At 40.7% G+C, this 20155-nt stretch overlaps 1 protein-coding gene across 2 annotated transcripts; it reads left to right on the top strand.

Annotated features, from left to right (window-relative positions):
- The first annotated feature begins 5250 nt into the window (after positions 1-5250).
- On the top strand, positions 5251-13040 carry steap4 (STEAP4 metalloreductase). Of its 2 annotated transcripts, XM_033012690.1 has the most exons (5): positions 5254-5586; positions 8316-8762; positions 8967-9494; positions 11503-11667; positions 12705-13040. In XM_033012690.1, the coding sequence occupies exons 1-5, from the start codon at positions 5578-5580 to the stop codon at positions 12948-12950; spliced, it is 1395 nt and encodes a 464-aa protein (XP_032868581.1). In that variant the 5' UTR covers positions 5254-5577; the 3' UTR covers positions 12951-13040. The 2 variants fall into 2 exon arrangements, with proteins under 2 accessions (XP_032868590.1, XP_032868581.1); XM_033012699.1 differs by lacking the exons at positions 11503-11667; positions 12705-13040 and adding an exon at positions 11228-11496 and having other exon boundaries at positions 5251-5586.
- The last annotated feature ends 7115 nt before the right edge of the window (positions 13041-20155 follow it).

Below are 20155 nucleotides of genomic sequence, written 5' to 3'. Positions count from 1 at the left end.
CAACCTTCTCAGCTGATCGAACGATGTGCTGCAGCCTCCATATGTCATGCTTGGTGGCTGAGCCAAACCAGACCATGATGGAGAAGGTGAGAACAGACTCTATGATGGCAGTATAAAACTGGACTATCATTGCCTGTGACAGATTTTGTTTTCTCTGCTGCCGCAGGAAGTACATCCTCTGTTGGGCCTTTTTGACTGGAGTTGATGGTGGCCTCCCATTGAAGGTCCCTGGAGATGATGTTTCCAAGGAACTTAAATGATTCAATTACCACAGAGGAAGAAAATCTCTCATTCCATGAAAAAATATTCAGGAAATTCATGAGAACAACGTGAGGCTCAAAAAAAGTAATTCAACCTTTGTGTAAAAGGAACTGAAAAATATTTTTTGTTGGTCTGAAGATGTAACAATAAAAAGAGTAGCCTTATGAAAGAAATACAACAGGGATTTGTGGTTAATAAGCGGCATAAAATGTGATTAAATGAATGAACAATTTGCATAAAGTTGGCTTGAGGATGTATACAAAAGAACTATAAACAAGTCAATGAGAGACAGGAAGTCGTTATAAACACCGGAAGACTTGAGGATTTCATCAAAGTTCATTTGTTCCAATGTATCTCAATAATGCAGCAGGAGTCTGATAGAACACAATAGTTTAAACTCAGTCTAAGAACTTCAAATAAATTGGACACACTTTTAGGAAAGTGTTTCTCATTTGTTTTTCTACACAATTTTTAAGTTACTCCATCACAGACAAGGAATCCACAGGAACATATTCATAGACATATAATAGAGACTAATAATAAAAATAATAATAATAATAATAATAATATACTTTATTGTCATTGCACATAAGCGCAACAAGATTTGGTATGCAGCTTCCATCTGATGTCATAACTTAAATAACTAATACAATTTAGATTTAGATACCCCGAGAACATGGTTTGTAAAAAGAACAGTAAAATAGTCAAAACAGTTCAAACAGACTAAAGTGCAGATGTGTCCGAGGGAGACAGTCCAGGGGGGATGGGGGGCACTCAGCAGGGCCGGTTCAGAGCCGCCATAGCTCCGGGAATGAAGCTGTTCCTGAGTCTGGAGGTTCGGGCGTAGAAAGCCTTGTAACGTCTGCTGGAGGGAAGTAGTTCGACCAGTCCATTACAAGGGTGTGAGGAGTCTATGGATGCTAACGTCTTCCTGAGGCACCGTGTGTGGTAGATGCCCTCCAAGGCTGGTAGCTGTGTCTCAATAATCTTCTGCGCTCTGTGGGCGACGCGCTGAAGAGCTCTCCTCTCCGCCTCCGTGCAGCTGAGACACCACACAGAGATGCCATACGTTAATATGCTCTCTGTGGTGCAGCGGTAGAAGGTTGTCAGCAGCTGTTGGGGCAGACCAGTCTTTTTTAATGTCCTCAGGAAGAACAGTCGTTGCTGTGCCTTCTTGACCAGCGCAGCGGTGTTGGTGGACCATGTGAGGTCCTCAGAAATGTGAGTGCCCAGAAACTTAAAGCTGGACACTCTCTCCACACTGTCCCCGTAGATGGAGATTGGGGCGTATTCTCCATTGTGTGACCTCCTGAAGTCGATAATCAGCTCCTTGGTCTTGGAGGTGTTTAGTGACAAGTTGTTACATGCGCACCAGTCCGCCAGGTTCTGCACCTCCGCTCTGTATTTTGTTTCATCACCGTCGGTGATCAGCCCAATCACTGTTGTGTCGTCTGCAAACTTCACGATGGTGTTGGTGTTGAATGCAGGAACACAGTTGTGAGTGAAGAGGGAGTAGAGCATGGGGCTCAGTACACAGCTCTGTGGTGTGCCGGTGCTCAGGGTGATAGTGGAGGACAGGTACGGGCCCAGTCTCACTGCCTGCGGTCACTCCGTCAGAAAATTCAGGATCCAATCGCATATCGGCGAGCTGAGGCCTAGCTGGTGGAGTTTGGTGGTGAGCTTGGTGGGGATGACCGTATTGAATGCAGAGCTATATTCTATGAAGAGGATCCTCACGTACGTGCCCTGCCTATCCAGGTGAGTCAGGACAGTGTGAAGAGCCAGAGAGACGGCATCCTCTGTTGATCTATTTGCCCTGTATGCAAATTGATGAGAGTCCAGTGATGAATTGATGAAAGCACCTAAACAGGCCATTCAGCCCATCCCACCCATGCTGATCAAGCTAGCCTCATTTGCCTGTGTTTGACCCATCTATATAATTAAAAGTCTCATCTTGACCACTTCCTGTTTGTACTGTGCTTTGATTTTTGAAAAAACGCTACCACATATGGCTGTGATTTTTTGGCCATCTTACTCAGAGTCCTCCTCTGCTGCGCATGCCCTGAGGATTTTACCCATCGATGAAAAATAAAAGACTTATTAGTGTTTAAAAAATCCTGAGATTCTCTCTCCTGTCAATCACTGCCATGAAGGCCACGCCCCTTCCGGTGGGAGGGGGGAGAGAATATAAAACCTGGAAGTGTGGGCGAGGCTCAGTCTGTCTGCAAGATGGCGAGGGAGAGGCCTCTGTATGAGCTGGGAAACTACAGAACACTGTGAGTATGCAATGTACTTGAATAAATGATTTGTTAGCCCTTAATGAAAATGAAATGAGTTGTTTGGCCAGCCCTGTGCTTGAAAGTGCAATGGAAATGAAGTGAAAATGCAATGAGCTGTTTGGCTTGATCCTGTCATGTGCTTGAAACTGCAATGGCAAAGGAAATGTAGTGAAAATGCAATGAGCTGTTTGACTTGAGCCTGCCCTATGCTGGAAAGTGCAATGGCAATAGAAATGAAGCGAAAATGCAATGACTGTTTGGCTTGAGCCTGCCTTGTGCTTAAAAGTGCAATGTCAATGGAAATGAAGTGAAAATGCAATCAGCTGTTTGGCTTGTGCCTGCCCTGTGCTTGTAAGTGCAATGGCAATGAAAATTAAGTGAAAATGCAATCAGCCGTTTGGCTTGGACTGCCCTGTGCTTGAAACTGCAATGGCAATGGAAGTGAAATGAAATGAGTTGTTTGGCCTGCCTGAAACCACTAATTTCAACCCACAAGGCACCTATTAGCTGAGAAACCAGCCCATTTTTGCCAAAAATGCCCGTATTAGCCCAGGTGGAGCATTTTAGCCCAAAAGGCCCATGCCAGGCCAGGTAAAGTCCAGAAAAAGTGCCTTTCACTGAGATTCCACTCAGATTTTTGTTTTAAAGCCCCTTCGGCCCATTAGGCCTGTATTAGCCCAGGAGTCCCTTCGGCCCATCAGTAAGTATTCCCCCTCACCCCGGTATTAAACCTCACCCCGGTATTAAACCTCACCCCAGTATTTTTCTCCCTCCCTTCATTTGCTCCCTGTGAGATCTAGGCCAGGATAGACTTTCCTCCTTTATTGCTGTGATCTGCAGATAAAGATGAAAAATGTCTAAAATTGATTCTCCACCCTCTCCCCCTTCTCTCTCACAGATTCTCTCACCTGTTTGGGGCACAATTTCTGGCAGTTTCTGAGCTGCCAGCCCACCAGGCCTGAGTGACTGCGCTGCCAGCCCACCAGGCCTGAGTGACTGAGCTGCCAGCCCAAGAATCCATTCGGCCCACAATGTCCATACTAACCCTCTAGAAACCAGTCCCTTCGGCCCACAACACCCATACTAGCGCTCCAGAAAGCCCCCCTCCCCCCCAGCCAGCAATATTGGAATTGGTGGAGAGGTGAAATATTGCGTTGGGGACCTGCCCTCATGTGTCAACATGGGACCCAATGGATCACACTTAGTCTAGTATCCCTCTAAACCTTTCCTATCCACATACCTGTCTTTTAAATGTTATTATAGTACCTGAAACATTTATACTGCTTCTCGTTCCACATATGCTATCTGTCCCACTGAGTGTTTTCACATCTTACGATTTTTCATTACCATTCTCCATTAGTTTCATTGCTCAGTCGTTGCGCACATAAAAGCCAACTTAAAAGGAGCTTGTAAAACCCTTCCCATTCCCATGGGTCGACAGTGGTTTGAGGAGAAACTGGGTTAACACCCCAACCCACACCTATCAGTTTGCTAAGAAATGCTCTTTCAAGTGCCTCCACCCATTCTCCCTCGGTATCTGAAATCTCACCAATTAATCTCATAAAATCAAAGTTACTGTCAGTGGACAACAGTGCTGCAACAATAAATGCAAATATATGTTGAATTTTGGAACTAGGGTCTATTTTTCCAGTTGGTACAGTCAGCTTTGTTTTTTTGAAATTTAAGTACACAGCCATATTGACTATTTACACAAAGGTGTGCAATAAATGTTTAGTTTAGTTTATTGTCACATGTACCAAGGTACAATGAAATGCTTTTGTTGCTTGCTCACAAGTAATAGGAGTAGAATTAGGTCATTTGGCCTATCGAGTCTACTTCGCCAGTCAATCATGACTGATCTCTGCCACCTAATCCCATTTTCCTACCTTCTACCCATAAACCTTGACACCCATTCTAATCAAGAACTTGTCTATCTCTACCTTAAAAATATTCACTGACTTGGCCTCCATAGCCCTCTGTGGCAATGAGTTCCACAGATTAACTGCCCTCTGACTAAAGAAGTTCCTCCTCACCTCCTTTTTTAAAAGAGCGCCCTTTAATTCTGAGGCTATGACCTCTGGTCCTAGACTCTCCCACCAGTGGATACATCCTTTCCACATCCACTCTATCTATGCCTTTCATTATTCTGTAAGTTTCAATGAGGTCCCCCCTCAACCTTCTAAACTCCAGCGAGTAGAAGCACAGTGCTTCAAACGCTCATCATATGCTAACTTATTCCTGGAATCATTCTTGTAAAATTCAGTGCTATCCAGTCAGCGAAAAGACAATACATGACAATAAATGCTGCTTATTTGAAATTTCCACAGAGTGGAAGTTAAGAAACACAAATCCCAAAACATTAGCAAAAATCCGTGAAATTCACTTAGTACATTTACTACTTTTCAGTCACCTGTAAATCACCAACAGTAACAATAGTCCCTCTGTCTCTATCTCTGACTTTCTGCATATTAGAAGTAATGTAATTACAACCTCATGTGCCGAGAAGCTGTAAATAAATTAAGATTTGAAATATGATTTTGTTCCTGCAATCAATAACCTAAATTATTTTCAAATTGTCGTGCTGCTGTCAGTGAAAATAACTTGTAGCGCTCCTCAACTTGGCATAATAAACTTTTCAATAACAAGTTACACATTCTGTTTTCAGCTGGCAGTGCTCATTTTTTGCAGGGAGTGATTGATGATGCTGGTGGAATGCTGTTACGTCTGTCTGTGGTGTACATGTACAGGAAAGAGCAGTTAACAGCACAGCAGCTATTGGGATTGCCCCACAATTGTTGGGAAATCTGCATGAAGTGAACAGTTTGGAATTAAATCAAAACAAATTGTCATCCAGAATTACGCAATCAGTTATTTAAAGACTACAAAGTCTGCCAGGTCTGAAGAATCTGCAGGATGATCTTGTGCAGAAGATCTTGCACAGAAGACAGAGAATGTAACTTTCTAACTAGTTCATGACGATTTCTGTTCTATAGGATTTTATTTTTGTGGTGAATCGGACTGTTTTGAAATAAAACAGATGAAAAAGGTAATGAAACATGTTACATGAATACCTTTATTTTAATAATCAACGATGCTGTTTTCTGTGTATTAGTTTTTAATGCTATAGTCACAGAATAGTATAAATAACAATTGGAATTTGTTAGTTTAATCTTTTTTAATCAATCTACTCATTTTCTATGCATTCCGAAGTCAGCAATTAGTTGCAGGATAAATATTTGCCGTAACCTGTGAGTACTTTTTCAAGTTTGAGCATAGATGGGGGGGGGGGGGGGGGGGGGGGGGGGGGGTAGGGGAACAATATAACATTCTGGAACAGGGCAGTAATTGTTCAGAAATTACAGAGCAGTACTTGCCATCGTTTTCTGCCCTCTCGCCTGCTGTTTTACTCATCTGTAGATCTCAGTGCTGTCTATCTCAAGTAAGCAGGAACTGATTAATATATGTAGATCAGAATCAATTGCACACCCCAGCACTATTTTGACTGGAAAGGTGATAATATACTGTGCTGGACTTGGTAACATAATGGAAGTTTTATTTAAATCAGTTTTACCTTAGATCAATGGAATTTCTTTGCAGTGCATGCAGGTAAAATTGTTTTCACATTTCTGTTTCATTCTGCTCCAAGAAGCTCAGTTAGACAATGTTATATTACATAGAAGTATATTTTGTTGCAGACTGTGACCCCTTGCCTTTTGCATTCTACTAAATCTTTCTTTGCTCATGTGCTCTCAATTTATTGTGTAAAATGGCAGAGAAGAAAAATTACTTTTAGATGCCAATTTTTCACAACCTCAAAGTATTTGGAACAAATAAAAAGTTTAACCATATGTATTAAATAGTGCTGAGGTTTGTGCATAATAATATGGTATAACATGTGATGCATTAAATGAACAATCAACATAAAGTCTTCATAAAGTGATCTTCTTGGGTCATTCATTCCTTCTGCCCTGCTCTGTGGGTTCTGAGGAAACCAAGAGGCCAATATAAGATGTACATATTTGGCTACAGATAGGCCAGGAAGTGTTTGAGGGGGAAGGGGGAGGGGCAGATGGATGTAATATGAGAGGTAATGCACATTATCCACTATTTCTGCAACGTAATTCAAGGATTCTTAATCCTCTCTCAAATGTTCATCCATTTTGAACAGTAGGAGACAAAAACTCCAAAGATAAGGTTTCATTTTTTTCAAGGAATATCTGAAAACATCTTTGAAGTATTTCCTCTTTTAGAAATCGTCTTTGCAATCCCTTTGCCATGACCGAGCTCAAATTAAAGTGTAAGCAATTTGTGTTTACAAATTAGAGACAGTTAACTTTAACTAGTGTCATTCTGGGGATATTGGCCTGGCACTGGGATTCGACTGATACATGTTGGTCACATTTTTCATCTAACATTGCACAACTCCCAAACCTGTTACTAATATCACTAACCTCTTTAATGCTTGGGTGGGTTAAAGCGAGTGTGTAGGAAGGATCTGCAGATGCTGGTGTACACCGAAGATTGACACATAAGAATGACCCCCCGGAATGAGTAGGTTAACCTATGATGAGCGTTTGTTGCACTGGGCCTGTACTCGCTGGAGTTTAGAAGAATGAGGGGGGACCTCATTGAAACATACAGAACAGTGAAAGGCTTGGATAGAGTGGATGTGGAGAGGTGTTTCCACTAGTGGGAGGGTCTAGGACTAGAGGTCATAGCTTCAGAATTAAATAACATTTTTTTAGGAAGGAGATGAGGAGAGATGTCTTTAGTCAGAGGGTGGTGAATCTGTGGAATTATTTGCAAAAGAAGGCTGTGGAGGCCAGGTCAGTGGATATTTTTTAAGGCAGAGATAGATAGATTCTTGATTAGTACAGGTGTCAGAGGTTATGGGGAGAAGGCAGGAGAATGGAGTTCGGAGGAAGAGATAGATTAGCCATGATTGAATGGCCAAGTAGATTTGATGGGCTAAATGGCCTAATTCTACTCCTATTTCTTATGACCTTATGACACAAAATGCTGGAGTAACTCGACGGGACAGGCAACATCTCTGGATAGAAGGAATGGGTGACTTTTCAGGTCAACCTTTCTGTCCAGAGATGCTGCCGATCCCGCTGAGTTACTCGGACATTTTGTGTCTATCTTCGGTGTAACCCAGTAACTGCAGTTCCTTCCTACACAAATGCCTTGCTGATGCCTGCATCAACCTACTTCTTCATGTACTTGTCCAAATATATTTTAAATGTTAATATTGTACCTGCCTCAACTACTTTTACTGGCAAAACACAAAATGTTGGAATAACTGCATGGGTCAGGCAGCATCCTCAAAAATATTGATAGGTGATGTTTCTTCCGTCTGAAGAAGGGTTCCAATCTAAAAGGTCTATCTATATTCTCCAGGGATCCTGCCTGATCTATTGAGTTATTCCAGAATTTTGCATCATTCCTTGTTAAACCAGCATCTGCGGTTCTACTTTCTCTGGCATCTCGAAGGGTTTTCGAAAGAGTTATCTGGTACTTGTGTGGAATTAAAATTACATTTCATAATATCCTTTTCATTTCTGGGTTAGAGGAAGCGAATGAATAGAGTAACAACACAGAAGAAGAAGGAACGTACCAAATGTTGAGACACACTGGGTCGGTGCAGATTTGTAATAAAATTGCTGCTTTTCCCTTTGCCAAGGTTGAGACTAGCACTAAATAACCTCTAAATGCCAATTGCAAAATAAATGTTTTCAGATTATTCAATAACTCCTACATTTCTCTTTTTTTCAGATGGAAATGTCTGAAAAAGCTACAGTTGGTGAAAATGACCGTAAGCGTGAGACAATTTGCATTTTTGGCACTGGGGACTTAGGCCGATCTTTGGGTATGAGGCTGCTCCAGTCAGGTCACCCAGTGATATTTGGCAGTCGAAACCCACAGAATTCCACCTTGCTGCCAAGTGGAGCTCAAGTCCTTACCCACGCCGATGCCCTGAAAGAATCCAAGATCATTTTCCTGGCGGTTCACAGGGAGAACTATGATTTCCTCCTGGCTCTGTCCAATTTGCTTGATGGAAAAGTGCTGGTGGATGTGAGCAACAACCTCAGAATGAATCAATACCCAGAGTCCAATGCACAGTATCTATCTCAGCTGCTCCCTAAAGCTATTGTGGTGAAGGGGTTTAACACAGTTTCTGCCTGGGCCCTCCAGTCAGGCAGTCTGGATGCTAACACTCAGGTAAGGTCACATACATGTCTACTTATGGGAAGAAAGTTGTCTGTATGGATCAACTAATTACATTTTTATAATAAATTTCACGTGAAGACCAATTAATCCTATTGTCTACAAGAATCAGCAATCTATTTTTGAGAATTACCATACTTTATTTTGCTGAACATCCATAATTTCGCTAGTACTAAAAATAATTGTACTTTGTTTCAGGTCTTTGTCTGTGGTGATGATGATAAATCTAAACAGCAGGTGATGGATGTTGCCAGGAGTTTAGGCCTCACTCCTTTAGACCGGGGATCCCTTCAGGCAGCTAAAGAAATGGAGAACTATCCGTTGCAACTCTTTCCAATGTGGAGGCTGCCACTTGCTATTGCATTCGGTCTCACAGTATTCTTCTTTGTTTACTGTGTGGTGATTGATGTGATCCATCCATATGTGACAAAAAATAGAGATGTTTCCTACAAGCTTGCAATTTCAGTTCCTAATCGCATCTTCCCAAATGTCTCCCTCATCCTGCTTAGTCTGGTTTACCTGCCAGGTGTGATTGCTGCTTTTATTCAGCTGCACAGAGGGACCAAGTATAAGAGATTCCCTAACTGGCTTGACAGGTGGATGTTGTGCCGCAAACAACTGGGACTTGTGGCACTTGCCTATGCTTTTCTACACGTTCTCTACACGTTCATCATACCAACCAGAATATCGGTTAGGTGGCGTTGGATACACTCTATGATTGTAGAGGTAAGAACATTATCCATGTATGTCCTTCTCTATCTGAGGTACTGCAAGAGCTTTGCTCTTAATAATTTTAAGAGATTTTAAAGATTTAGCAAATAAAATTTTTCAGATGAAAACAAAAAAGCTAGAAACAATAGCATCTATGAAACAAGAAATCGAGTTAATATTTCAGGTTTAGTTTAGAGATACATCGTGAAAGTAGACCCTTCAGCTCTCTGAGTCCACACCAACAGCGATCCCCATATATTAATTGTTTTACCGGAGCCAATTAACCTGCAAACCTGTATGTCTTTGTGTAATTCCGGTCCTAATCTTACCCCTCTAGTCTGGTTCAGCCAAACACCGAATACGAAACACTGGAATCCAACTCTTAATTATACAGCACTAATGCAATAGACAATAGACAATAGGTGCAGGAGTAGGCCATTCGGCCCTTCGAGTCTGCACCGCCATTTAATGTGATCAGGGCTGATCATCCCCAATCAGTACCCATTCCTGCCTTCTCGCCATATCCCCTGACTCCGCTATTTTTAAGAGCCCTATCTAGCTCTCTCTTGAAAGCATCCAGAGAACCTGCCTCCACTGCCCTCCAATACCTGGTCCAATACCTGATCCATATCTCTGCTCATTCGAGCCCATCAGCCTTGTGTGAATAGAACAACTCCAGAAGATCAGCACCCTCCAATGCGCTGTCCCGGAAGATCAGCACACCCCAATGCGCTGTCCCAGAAGATCAGCACACCCCAATGCGCTGTCCCGGAAGATCAGCACACCCCAATGCGCTCTGCCCTCTTTTATACCCTTACAGACCCTTGGAGTGAAAACACAGGGGGGTGGGGGGGCAACCCCTACAAGCCAATTATCAATAAGGATTACAAAATACATTGAATGACAGTTCCCTAACCCAATTACAAAACATCACATAACATAGTTTCGATAAAAAGTACTTAGTGGGAAACAATTCTGCTAAGTAAAGTAACATTATACCAGGTAAAGTAAACAGTTTTGGTAAGGCCCCTCTCCTTGACCAATCATAAGTAACGGTGCCATGCAACATAGTCTGCAACATTATTGTAACCTATCATTTCCCAACCAATCCCAAGCATGCATTTGCAACAGGACGTAGCTCCTTCTGCAAAATCTCATACATATTAACAATTAATGGCCATCTAGACATCAACCACCATTCAACCTCGTCCCAGGCTACAGACACTGGAGCCATGATCCTCATGGTCTTTACAGCTTTTGCAAAAGATGGCAAGCAGGTTTTACAGAAGCAGAAATCTTCCATTTTGTCAAGCACCCAAAATGCCTGATATTATCATTTGGAGCGTGGGGCGAAACTGGAGCACCCAAGGAAACAAGGCAAACCCATGCGGTCACAGGGAAAATGTACAAATTCCGTACATATAGCACCCGTAGTCAAGATCGAATCCGGGTGAAGCATAGTAATAAGTCTGAAAATAAATATTAAGACATTGGTTTCTACTTTGCAGTATCACAGGAAAAGGAAATACATTTTCCTCTTACTGATGAGAATGCCAAAGATGGCCACTGCTTGCATTCAGAGTAAATGCCTAGAGCAATGTAGGATCTCCTGGTGAACAATGTGTGGAAATATTGCTCAATGTGATACTATTCCATTAAATATGTTCATGTACATTATTTTGTTTTATAAGCATGTAAGTTTCTATAATCATCCATTTTAATACGTAACATCGATGTTCAATTTTCAGCAGTTGAAATTTCTTCAGAGGGAAACTGGGAAACAAAGGCTAGCAGAACTCTGGAATTCTAAGTCCCATAATGCAGGGGTTGCTAGGACAATTAAGACACTGATGACTTTCTATTCGATAAGGAGATCAAATGGCCAGGATTGAAGCTGATAAATGGAGTTAAGGTTCAAATCCATCACCATCTGCATGAATGCAGGCTTCAATACTTCTCTGTCATGGGGTTATAATAAATGTTGCACAGTCTTCACTCCGTTATTTTAATGTTGTCCCTGCAGTCAAAGATGAATAAAACGATGGAGCTAAGCAAAGTGCTGTCCTGGCGTGTTGACGTATACTTCGCATTAGGAATGTTGGGATTTGGTCTTTACATTCTTCTGGGCATCACATCCTTTCCGTCTGTCAGCAATGCTGTAAATTGGAGAGAATTCCGATTTGTCCAGGTATTATTTCCTGTGTATCTCCGTTGAACTGGTAACTTTGATCTGCACATCATTTCTTTTAAAATCTTTCTATTGGTTTTTTTTCCAAAAAAACAAAAATAAAACATAAAAAACAGGGCAAAAACAATAATGATAAACATAACAATGATATTGGTACATGGGGATCAGGACAGGTATAACCTAATATGAGACCAGTGTCAAAATACACATTGAATATAGACCTCCCGGTCTCTATGCAAACATAGTTAAATCTTTAAAAGAAAACTTATAAATGTAGAAAAAAACACAAAGATAAAAAGACAAAAAGAAAAGGAAAAAACAAAACCCCACTAAACTAAAGAAAAAAAAGAAAAAGGAAAAAGAAAAAACATCAGATAATATTTTAAAATAGACAACATGCTAATTATAGTATGCTCAAGCAGATTTCATTCACTCATCTGCTGCAGATATACTTTCTAAGCAATTCCCCATATTCGATTCACTTGAACTCCATACAGCTAAAATATTCATGCTGATCCTTAAAATGAATGAAGAAAAAATATTACTGATTACAAAATCACAAAAACACAAGATTATTTAGAGTGTTATTTTTTACATTTGGAAATGAATGAAGAAAGAATGAATACGTTTATTGGCCAAGTATGTACACATACAAGGAATTTGCCTTGGTGATCTGCTCGCAAGTTGCAACATGACATACAGTAACAATTAAGAATGACATATAAAACATTAAACATTATTAATAAAGCATTATAGTTTAAACATGTGAATGAAATAATATACCAGAGCAAAATGAGGCTAGAGACGTTTGGTTATTGAGTAGAGCTACTACTCATGGGAAAAAAAGTTGTTTTTATGTCTGGCTGTGGCGGTTTTGACAGTCCGGAGTCGCCTTGAGTTCATCATGTTAGTCGAGAAGTTAAATGTGCGGCAGCAACTGCTTTTATGTGTTGGAAAATACTCAGAAATATAAAGTAAATTTTATGAATACTGTTATAAATGAAAATTAACTAAATTATATCTCTGTTGTCTTACAGTCCAAGTTGGGCCATATGACCCTCCTACTATGTACTGCACATGCTACTTTATTTGGTTGGGACAGATTTCTACAATCAAAATGGTACAGATGGGGGCTTCCACAAGCATACATGCTGGCCATTGTAATTCCCTGCGTTGTACTGGTCCTAAAACTGATTCAAATCACCCCGTGTGTAGACAGAATGATCATCAGAATCAGGCAGGGCTGGGAGAGGATACCAAAAACCAAGCAGGCTCTGGTGTAAGTTCACAAAGCATTGCATTGAAGAAGCTTTGGATGAAGATTTCCTTTGACAAGGAATTGATCAGTCAATCTGAAGATAAATGGGCAGAAATGATGCCATGTCTCTGCCTCTTGCCTGTTAATTTCTATGATTTCCATTGAAGGGGTGGGGGGTAAGAGTATCCATCCCTGAAGCAGCATAGGTATTAAAATGGCATATTTTCCTTCTGTTATGCTTATTTGCGGGTTACAAAAATGAGGGGGTTTAGATTAATATTCATTACCCCTTAATTAAGCAATTTAAGCAGGGCTTGCATCACAATTATCACTACTTCAACAATACACGCTTTGCTTGGCAACATCACCACAAAACGATGCCATTCATCTGGTCAGAGGACTTGTGTTATTTTCTTTTTTGGGCAGCAGGTTGTCAGCTCTTCCAAAGCCAGCAGCTGCTGACACTACTAAACCCTGCCCACTTGCAAGTACTGGGCCTTGCTCAGGTGGCTCATGCCAGGGGAATGCCTGGCTCACTGAAGGCCACTGAACTGAGACAGTATGGGTCACCTGAGAGATGCTTCACCTGATTGGCACAAAGGCCGGTTGGGAGGTTTTGTTCCCCTGGTTTTTGCCCTTTTTCTCATGCATGATATTTGTTTGCAAGAGGTGAAGCAGAGTTGTATGGATCTGGGATCTGCTTCAAATTAAATATAAAATGAGGGTCTAAAGACTCCAATGTTGCTCGATGTAGAAGTCCCATGTCAAACAAATTAAGCTGTAGCTGTAAGCCAGCTTTTATTCCTACATTTTCCTGGACTCCAAAAAAGATATAATGATTTACTTCCTTCTCTAACTTCTTTTCTAAGGGGCTTTCTTTTCCCAACACTCTCCTGCACTTCACAACTCTTGCGCACCTTCTTTACTTTCCTTACTTCTATCTTTTTCTTAAAGCTTTAAAAAAAAAAAAAAATGAAGCGGTACAAAAAATGTATTAAGATATATGTGTTGTGTGTTATTGTAATTTACCGTACTTCTAATAAAAAAAATAAAAAAAAAAAAGATATGAGATATGCTCTCAAAAATTATAACTATTGAAATGCCCTTCATAACTACATAAGCAATAGGCCAGAGCCCATTGTATTCCAGAGGCGTTTGTTGATAGCTTGTTATATCAATGTAGGAATGGAAAAATATTATAGTGAGAGGTCAGGAACGTTTGTGTGAAATAGTGGGAAGGCAAATAGTCTAACCAGTTTGTAGTGTGATTTGAGTCATAGAGTCCCACAGCATGGAAACAGGCCCTTCAGCCCAACGTGCCCATGCCGACCAACATGCCCCATCTACACTAGTCCCTCCTGCCCGAGCTTGGCCCAATACCCTTTAAACCTATCCTATTCATGTACCTATCCAAATGTCTCTTAAACATTATGACAGTAACGTTATGATATTTGGTTGGCATCTTATTGGATTCTGCAACACTAGCGGCAAGAAATTGAATTTTACTTTTTCTTTCATGCGTTGAATATTGTCTACCTATTGAGCCTACACCCAATCAGAGGCTATGCTAAAAAGCATGAAATAAAACAAACACATTTATTATATTCACACCAGAACCACAAACTAAAACAAGACTGTTCCATTCCCAATTGAATCCATATGAAAAGTTTTGTCAGGCTGATAACATCTGGAAAGAAACTGTCCCTGAATCTGGAGATATGCATTTTTACATCTCTCTACTCCCTGCCTGATAGGAGAAGGGAGAAGAGGAAGTGGCCAGGGTGAGAGTGGTCCTTCATTATGCTGCTGACCTTGCAGAGCCAGCTTGAAATGTAAATGGATCGAATGGAAAGAGGTCTGGTTTGTTTCCTCTTCCTTTCCTCCATCTGCCCGTCATGCATATACACAATACACAATACACAATACTATTTATTTGTCACTTGAACCTCATAGAGGCTCAAATGAAATGTTGTTTCTGCAGTCATACACACAAGAAAAAAAGACCCAAGACACAACACAATTTACACAGACATCCATCACAGCGCATCTCCTCCTCGCTGTGACGGAAGGCAAAAAAACTTATCTCTCCCCTGCACTCCCCATTCTCCTCCCGATGTCAGAGTCAAAGCCCCCGGCGGGCGATGGCAATTGTCCCGCGGCCATTAACGCCGCCCCGGGTGATGCAAGGCCCTGCTCCGGGTCTTGTTGCTGGAGCCCCCGGCGGGCGCTAGCAAAGTCCCGCAGCCATTGAAGCCATGCCGGGCGGTGATGTAAGGCCCCGCTCCAGGCACTCCTCGACCCCGCGACTCGGGCGGGTGAAGTCGCCGTTGCGGAAGCTCCGAAAAGCGGTCTCCCAGCAGGGCCCCGCGGGCTCCCGATATCACCGTCCACCGGACCTGCGGTAAGCCTCCGAATCCCCGGGGTCGGGTCGCAGCAGCGCGCCACCACCGCTCCACCCGCTCCGAACTCGGCCAGCTCTACCATGGTGAGTAGGTCCGCAGCTCCGCGACTGGAGCCCTAGGTCGTTCCTGCTGGAGGCCGCTCCACGTTGCAGCCCCAATGACAACGGAGACCCGACAGGGAAAAGGTCGGGTTCTCCATGCAGGGGAAAGATTTTAAAAGTTCCCCCCCACACACACACACACACACACACACACACCCCATCAAAAAAATATAAAAACTACATTAAAACGGGACAAAAAATAAAAAAAAGACAGACGGACTGCAGAGGCCGCTGCGACGTGAGTCGCGCCGCCCACCGGCATATGCTTATCCACTGGATTTCTTCTCTCTAGGTTCACCATTCCCCTCTCCCTTACTTGGTTCCATCTGCCATCTTAGCTCACTTATTGTTTCCGCCTATGTCTCAATACTCCCCATTTGTTCATTTGCTCATCATCCCTCCCCTCATCTGCTTCCACCTATTACCACCAGCCCCTATCTCACCTCTCTCAATAGACAATAGACAATCGGTGCAGGAGTAGGCCATTTGGCCCTTCGAGCCAGCACCACCATTCACCGTGATCATGGCTGATCATCCCCAATCAGTACCCGTTCCTGCCTTCTCCCCATATCCCCTGACTTCGCTATTTTTAAGAGACCTATCTAGCTCTCTCTTGAAAGCATCCAGAGAACCGGCCTTCACCGCCCTCTGAGGCAGAGAATTCCACAGACTCACCACTCTCTGTGAGAAAAAGTGTTTACTCGTCTCCCTTCTAAATAGCTTACTCCTTATTCTTAAACTGTGGCCCCTGGTTCTGGACTCCCCCAACATCGGGAACATATTTCCTGCCTCTAGCATGTCCAAGCCCTTAACAATCTTATATGTTTAAATGAGATTCCCTCTCATCCTAAACTCCAGTGTGTACAAGTCCAGCTGCTCCATTCTCTCAGCATATGACAGTCCCGCCATCCCGGAAATTAACCTTGTAAACCTTTGCTGCACTCCCTCAATAGCAAGGATGTCCTTCCTCAAATTAGGGGACCAAAACTGCACACAATACTCCAGGTGTGGTCTCACTAGGGCTCTGTACACCTGCAGAAGGACCTCTTTGCTCCCATATTCGATTCCTCTTGTTATAAAGGCCAACATGCCATTCGCTTTCTTCACTTTCTTTTCTGTCAATATACTGGCTATTTTCTCTCTACACTCTCAATCCAGATGCAGGGTCTCGACCCGAAATGTCAATCACCTCCTTGCCCCCACAGATGTTTCTTGACCCGCTGAGTTCTTGCAGCTGTTTAGGTTTTGTTCCAGACAGCACAGCATGTAGCTTTGCTGGGCACAATGTAGAAAGATTACAATAAGTGACAAGGATTCAATTTCTTTGCAAAATGCTTATTTCTCCATAGACGGCTTTCAATTTTTAAACAAATGTCCTACAATAAATTGTAAAAGCATAGAAATCAAGCAAGTTTAGATTAAGAACTCTGGAATGCTCCACACAATCCACCTATTGAATCTTATTCCTTATTTCTTTCAATACATAGCTTTACACAGTGAAAATATATACATGGAATTTACATATATCTGTATCTCACAATACATCTCTCACAATTCACTAGTATTTGTCATTAGTGGATAGAACATTTAGAGCACATGAATTTCCAATACAGACCATAAATGCTAGAGGTCTACATACCGTCTGTAGAATTATAGATGTTTGATGATATAATAAAACAAAAGTTTAAAAAAAAAATAAAGATGACTTTTCCAATAACTTGTAGTGTGTAATTATGGATAAATCTTCTGATCATGCATTACAGAAATACAAAGGTCTGGGAATTCACATATGCAAGTCTTTAAAGGTGATGGGACAAGCTGCTAACAAGTTAAATAATATCCACGCAAACCTAGAATCCATAAATAGAACAATGAAGCACAAAAGTAAGAATGATCTTTGTAAATCATTGGTTAGTTCTCCACTGAAGAACGATATTCTGTACTTGGAAATCAGGGCCTTAAGGAAGGAACGGGGACAATTTATTAGAATGTTACCTGTACTGAGATACTTCAGTTACGGAAGGGAGATCAGAGAAGCTGAGATTTTACTCTTTGGAACAGGAAAGATGAAGGAGGTTAATAGAAATGTTCAAAACTTTGAGGGGAAAGCTTTTTCCACCAAAAGGAGCATTGCAAAGCAGAGAAAGTGTGTAGGAAAGAACTGCAGATGCTGGTTTAAATTGAAGGTAGACACAAAATGCTGGATGAACTCAGCGAGACAGGCAGCATCTCTGGAGAAAAGGAATGGGTGATGTTTTGGGTCGAGACCCTTCTTCAGACTGATCAGGACAAAGAAACGTCACCCATTCCTTCTCTCCAGAGATGCAGCCTGTCCCGCTGAGTTACTCCAGCATTTTGTGTCTATCTTCGATTTAAACCAGCATCTGCAGTTCCTTCTTACACATTTTGTCACTTAAACAGAACTAGGAAAGAAAGAAAACAGGTTGATTCTCAGTTGTAGAGTCGGTGGGGAAGGATAGGATAAACTGGTTGCTATGGAGATTAACTGAAAACAAGGTTATCAGGTTGTGTCAGAAGGAACTGCTGGTTTAACCCGATCGGATAAGGGTGAGTTTTTAACACTGCCTAAGGATATTAATAAGAGGTTTGCCCAATTTTATCACAATTTATATACAACTAAAATAAATACAGATGTAAGTAAAATGACAAATTTTTTAGATAATTGCAAGCTCCCAAAATTGGATAGTTCAGAACAAGAGCAATTAGGAGCACGGATTACTAATGAAGAAATAAAACAAACAATAAACTCACAGAAAAATGGGAAGACCCCAGGACCAGACGGTTTTAGTAATGAATTTTATAAAAGATTTCGGGAGTCAATTGTACCAAGATTATTCAATTTATATACGCAGGCTTATACTGAAAATAAACTACCAGAAACCCTAGGAGAAGCAACAATAACACTTATACCAAAAAAAGATAAAGATTTAGATGAACCGGGTTCTTATAGAGCTATTTCACTTCTAAATATGGATCAGAAAATTTTAGCAAAGATTCTAGCTAGAAGGCTAAATAATTATATTAACAATTTAATAAATACGGATCAAACGGGATTTTTACCCAAAAGACAATCATTTAATAATTTGAGAAGGCTTTTCAATATAATGTACTCTCATAATGAGGACAATGAAGATATTTCAGTTGTCACGCTGGATGCAGAGAAGGCATTTGATGAAGTAGAATGGCAGTATTTATACACGGTACTCCAAAAATTCAATATGGGAGAGAATTTTATTAGATGGGTTAAACTACTTTACGATAGACCAACGGCAAGAATACTAACTAACAATACGCTATCTCCAAAATGTTACTTATCAAGGGGTAATAGGCAAGGGTGTGCCTTATCACCATTGCTATTTGCCCTTATGATAGAACCGTTGGTCGAAAAGATTAGAAATCACCCGAATATTCACGGATATAACACTAAGGACTCAAAGAATAAAATTTCACTATATGCTGATGATATCCTTTTATATATTACTAATACACAAACGAGTGTACCCACCTTATTAACACTAATTGAGGAATTCGGCTCTTTTTCAGGATATAGAATAAATTGGAATAAAAGCGAAATTATGTCTTTAAAACCACAGGATTCGAGACACTTACTAAAATTCCCCTTCAAAATTGCAACAGAAAAATTCAAGTATCTGGGTATTCAAATTACAAGAAGACACAAATCATTATTTAGTGCCAATTTTATACCACTATTAAATAAACTGAATGATATGATTAAATTTTGGAAAACGCTTCCGCTCTCATTGATAGGTAGAATTAACGCTATAAAAATGACTTTCTTACCACAATTAATATATTTGTTTCAAGCGATCCCAATATATATTCCAAAATATTTTTTCAAAAAACTAGATTCCACTATCACTAATTTTATATGGGATTACAGAACACATTGAATTCAACGAAAGCATTTGTGCAAATCTAAAGAAGATGGGGGTTTATCATTACCTAACTTTATGTATTACTACTGGGCAGTGCATATTAAGAACATAATGTACTGGCTGGATAGTTCCACTCAGCAGTTGGAGTGGATAAGAATGGAGAAAGAGGAGTGCTATCCGCACGATATAGGAACGATCCTGCTCTCACCGATAAAATTGAATAGTATAATATATAAGAAGAACCCAATTATTCACAATATAATAAGAATTTGGAAACAAATAAAAGTATCCTTGAAATTAAATAATTTATCAGTACTAACCCCACTATTGAACAACCCTGCATTCAAACCTTCTCTCATCGACAACACATATCAACAATGGGATAGACTGGGGATTAGGAAAGTAGGGGATATGTATGAATTGAGTAAACTGTTATCATTTCAACAATTAAAATTAAAATTTAAATTGAAGGATAATCAATATTTTAAATATATACAGGTATGTGACTTTATGAAGAAATATACACATAGATTTCAAACTATATTTTTAGACCCTTTAGAAGAAGCAATGAATATTAAGGCTGATTCACAAAAATTAATATCATACTTTTATAATAATATATTATATAGAGAATCACCCTCAACAGAAGCACTAAGGGAAGATTGGGAACATGAGCTAATGATAAAGATCTCGAAGGATAGATGGGAAAAGTATTTGATGAATACACATAACTGTTCTATTAATGCAAGACATAATTTAATTCAATTCAAATTATTACATAGACTATATTATTCAAAAACGAGGTTGAAT

Source organism: Amblyraja radiata, chromosome 2 (genome assembly GCF_010909765.2).
Source record: "Amblyraja radiata isolate CabotCenter1 chromosome 2, sAmbRad1.1.pri, whole genome shotgun sequence".
Taxonomy (NCBI): Eukaryota; Metazoa; Chordata; class Chondrichthyes; order Rajiformes; family Rajidae; genus Amblyraja; species Amblyraja radiata.
This window is presented reverse-complemented; position numbering and strand designations above follow the sequence as displayed.

Bases quoted from the DNA above. Each gene is read 5' to 3' on its own strand.
- steap4 (XM_033012690.1), top strand. The intron at 8,763-8,966 runs GTAAGGTCACAT...ACTTTGTTTCAG, and splicing joins GTCTGGATGCTAACACTCAG to GTCTTTGTCTGTGGTGATGA. The intron at 11,668-12,704 runs GTATTATTTCCT...GTTGTCTTACAG, and splicing joins GAGAATTCCGATTTGTCCAG to TCCAAGTTGGGCCATATGAC.